General features: G+C 64.3%; 1 protein-coding gene across 1 annotated transcript; it reads left to right on the top strand.

Moving 5' to 3' along the window:
* Positions 1–1,889: 1,889 nt before the first annotated feature.
* On the top strand, positions 1,890–4,266 carry MNEG_13185 (glutathione synthase; the record flags this gene model as incomplete). Its single annotated transcript, XM_014038343.1, has 6 exons — positions 1,890–1,970; positions 2,191–2,283; positions 2,523–2,606; positions 2,918–3,067; positions 3,647–4,050; positions 4,209–4,266. 6 exons carry the CDS (start codon positions 1,890–1,892, stop codon positions 4,264–4,266), a joined length of 870 nt encoding a protein of 289 aa, XP_013893797.1.
* Between the last annotated feature and the right edge of the window lie 121 nt (positions 4,267–4,387).

Here is a 4,387-nt window from a genome sequence, read left to right as displayed (position 1 = left end):
ACCCCAGGATGTCAAGCATGGTGCTCAGGACGCCGTGCTGAGCTGTAGTCATGGTTGCTGCAACGCGATGCATGAGCTTGGCTGCTCACCTTTGCTACCACCCCGTGCCCCTCTGCCGGATTCTGCACGGCTGTGCTTGGACTCTGGGACGCAGACAACACAGGCAGCTGCTGCACGTGAGCAAGGGCGGCGGCATAGCCTGAGTTTGGTTTCACGCCTCCCTGCACGCCCAGGGGACGCACAGCCCATTAGCAATCAAGCATGCAATGCCCCTGCGTTTGCTTGATGGAGCGCCTTCTCTTTGCGGTGCGCTATTTTCCATGCGTCAACCACACAGGCTGCAATCAAGTGAGTCCTCCAGGCTCCAAGCCAAGCTCCTCACCAAAACACGCTGTGTACATCAGAGCTGCTGGCGGGCAGCTGGACGCACGTGCATCATTGAGCGACGGCTGGCATCAGTCGCCTGCAATTGGAACCTCGGCCCTGGCTTTGCCCTCGCGGCCGGCGTTGACGACACAAGCGGTCGTCACTTTGGGGCCGCCAAGCAGCAGCTTCAACGCGGCCTCAGAAAGTCTCGAGCATCAGCAACAGTCGAGCTCTGCTCAATCAGGGGCGACCAAGCACGCAGCGGCTGCTGCAGCCGCCGCAGCAGCAGCTACTGCACAGGGGCTGGCGGCAGCAATCACGGCAGCGGCAGCTGGTCATCCTGCGGCGGATGATTGTGCTACGGCTGCTTCCAACGCCCAGGCTGGCGCCCCCCAACCGTCACTTGAGCATGAACCTGCTGCAGCACGGGCAGCAGCAGGATTCGAGAGCCCTTCAGCTGAGCAGGCGGTGGCAGGTGCTCAGACCGCTGCAGCGGTGCAAGACCAGGACGAACAGCTGTCGTCGGAGAGGGCTGTTGTGGACGAGGAGGCAGCGGACAAGCTGGCTGCCGCACCCTTTCAGGCCCGCAAGGCTGACTGGGGTGTTGCGAGCGCTGATGCGACGAGCGCGGCCAAGGCTGAGGGACGCGTGGCAGCCAAGCAGGTCGCCGCGGTGGCAGATTCAGAGCGCTTTCCAGCACAGCACGCAGCTGCGGGGGTGGTTGGGGACAAGCAGCTCCAGGCACCTGCCAACCCTGGTGTGTCAAATGGATGGACTCCTGCTAGTAGCGTTCTGGCAGGCGCCGTCCTGGCCTGCTCTGCAGTGGTGCTCTTTCGGTGCCTCTGGCGCGCCAGCGCCTAGTGGCGCCCTTGAGTGCCCTGTTGGTTATCGCAGCTCGTGATGTGGTGGACAGTCCTTCGATTGCAAAGGGCTCTGTGGGCATGCAAGCGCAATCAGCGGCCATCGGCACGCCTAGCTGCCGCATGGCCGGCAATTCGATAAATCAGCTCGCAGCACAGTATGCGCTGGATCGCTCACTGGAGCGTCGCATCCGTGACAGCCTGGTGCTGACATCCCCAGTGCATGTGTTGACTGGCCTTCAGCCTGCCACCGCGATTCTGAAGCCGCAATGCTGCCGGCAAATATGTGCACTTGGAGTTGACTTGTACGTGGTCGTGCGTAGAGGTACAACGTCGTGCCGGGCAGTCGCGAGCGGCGAGCCGTGCAGCAGTACTGTAATAGACCACCTAGATCGCGAAGGGACGTGCGAATTGTGGGCCCTGGTTGCTTACCGTATAGCTGTAGATACAGCCCTTAGACAGCTCTGGGTGCACTTCTGATCTGGACACACTCAAACCCGGATCGCCCAACTCGCGTCAATGCGCCGCCTGGCGCAGTCGCCTCTGAGCCGAGGTCAATCAGAGCACCTCTCAGCTCGCTTACCACCGGCCCTTGCTGCGCTGCGACAGCCACGGGCACCGTCGCGCCACAGCAGCAGGAGCGGCCACGCGGCACGGACGCCAATGACGGCAGCAGCGGCAGCAGATCCGCGCCTTGAGGCGCTGGTAGACGACGCTGTGGTGTGGGCCAGCCAGCACGGTCTGGTGGGTACATATCTTATGCCCTGCGGGGTCAGCCTGGTGCTACATACGCCACCTGGGACGCACCAAGCTCGCGTGCCCCACACGCCACTGCGCCTGCACAGCTCTTTGCCGAGGTCATGAGATATGGCAGCAAGGCCCTGGGCGGAAGCTCGCAGACATATCGCTCAGCCGAGCCTCAGCGTCGCCGCATCGCCCTCGCGCCTGCCGGCGCATCCCGCAGGTCGTGGGACTGGGCGGCGTGCCTGCCTGCGCGCTGGTGCACGCGCCCCTGTCGGTGCTGCCTGTCGCCTTCCCAGAGGATCGTTTCAACCTGGTGAGCAGCCGCCTGCCCCCGGCCCCTCGCCCCATGACGCTAAGAGTCATTCGTTGATTGGCAGGGGCCAGGCAGTGTTTGGCTGGTGCCGCGCATGAATTCAACGCGATCAACGCCGCCAGCAAGAGCGTCGCACTCCTCCTGCCAGGCCCGCGCCCGACGCCCCTCTGCGCCACTCGCCCTCAACGGCGGCGGCCGGCTGCGGGCGCGGCACCGCGCCCGGTGTTTCCCGATCGCAGGCGGTGTCGTGCATGCCACTGTTCAGCACGTTGATCGACAAGGTGGCGCGGGATGAGGAATACCTCCAACAAACCCTGGAGCAGGTGGGGGCCAAAACAACAGACTGCAGCACTCTGCTGCAACGCTGCGGAAGGCCCTCGTGTTTGGTGGTCTCCGTGGGCCGTGGCAGAAGGAACGCTGCTGCGGCATCGGTTTTCCTGGCGGCTGGGCCGGAAGCCGAAACACGCTGCCTGTCGCAACGCCGGGGGTGCCAGACGGACCGCTCAGCAGCGGTCGCAATGCAAAGCCGGGAGCTCAGCAACCATGCGCATGCCGTCCCATGCAACCCTGGTCCGGGGTGAAAGGGTCCCCAAAAACAGCAACGTCCGCAACGCCCGCCGAATCCGCACGGCAGGCCGCGGGGTTTGACGAGTTCACCAGGCGGCTGCTGCGGCTGCTGCGGGACAGCCGCGCCGCGCGGCGGCGGCTGGCGGGGCGGGAGGTAGTGCTGGGGGTGCACCGCTCAGACTACATGCTCGACGCGCCCAGTGGGGGGTTCTTGCAGGTTGGTTGTGGCTTGAATGCGTCGCACCGCCATGTGATTACTTGAGCTCGCGGGTGATTTTGGGGATGTGGGCGGGGTTGGTTGTGCCATGTATGGTGTGCGATCTTGTGTGTGTATGTTGGAGTGTTTGTGCACATGTGTTCGTGTGAGTGTGTGTGCGTGTGTGTGTGTGTGTGTGTTTGAGTGTGTGTGCGTGCATGCGTGCATAGGTGCGTGTGCGTGTGCGTGTGCGTGTGCGTGTGCATGTGTGCGCTTGTGTGTGTGATGAGGTGTGCAACATGCGAGTGCACAAGCCTGCACGCGCGTCTGTATGCGCCCATGTGCGTGCTGACGTGGCGTGCGTGCGGTGCATGCTCGCACGGGCGCTTGTGGGCATGCAAGCGCATCCGAACGTTCCTGCGTGTGTGCGGCACAAGTCGTTGCAGTTGGCTTCTGCTGGCGGTCCAAAACACCGCAACCCCAACATTCATCATCATCATCATCATAGCCTGTAAACAAGTCACGCGCACAGCCTGCACTACTTGCAACGACCATGACACCCGCAACCTGTCAACCCAAAACCCCAAATTGCATCACCAGGTGGAGCTCAACACCATCGCGTCGTCGTTTGCCTGCCTCAGCACCATCACCAGCCGCCTCCACGCCCACATCCTCGGCCGCGCCGCCGCCGCCGCCGCCGCCGCCGAGCTGGCCGCGCGCCTGCCGCCGAACGACGCGATGGCGCGCATCTCGGCGGCGATGGCGGCGGCGGCGGGCGCGGCGGGGGGCGGTGACGTCATCATGGTCGTCCAGCCGGGCGAGAGGAACGCGTACGACCAGCAGTGGCTGCAGCAGACGCTGTGGGAGGCGCACGGTATAAGGACCGTGCGCCTGACGCTCGCGCAGATCGCGGAGCGGTGCAGCGTGGACGGCGACACGGGGGAGCTGAAGATTGGTGGCGGCGGCAGCGGCAGCGGGCAGAGGGTGGGGCTCGTGTATTTCCGGTGGGTTTGGATGTGGCGTTGTCGTCCGGAGGTTAGGTGGTTTGCTCGACGGCTCGTGGGCGCTGCGTCGGACGGGCAGTGATCCGGCAGCCGTGATCTCGGCCCAGCGACCGCCAGAGCCGCTGCCGCTTCCCCCTCCCTCCTGTTGCCGCCTGCAGCTTTGCGGTCTCCCTCTTGACTCACAACATCTCCAAATGCCCTCCACCTAGCGCGTGACCCCCCCCAACCCCCGACCCAACACCACCCCATCCCCCACACCCACACGGCTACCTGCATAATGCATCCACGCACTTACCGTGTGGCGCTGCGAATGATCGCATCGAAAACCGCCCTGACG

Source organism: Monoraphidium neglectum, assembly GCF_000611645.1.
Source record: "Monoraphidium neglectum strain SAG 48.87 unplaced genomic scaffold scaffold03675, whole genome shotgun sequence".
In the NCBI taxonomy this organism is placed as follows: domain Eukaryota; kingdom Viridiplantae; phylum Chlorophyta; class Chlorophyceae; order Sphaeropleales; family Selenastraceae; genus Monoraphidium; species Monoraphidium neglectum.
Note: the sequence above shows the minus strand (reverse complement) of the source record. Positions and strands in the feature narration are given on the sequence as shown.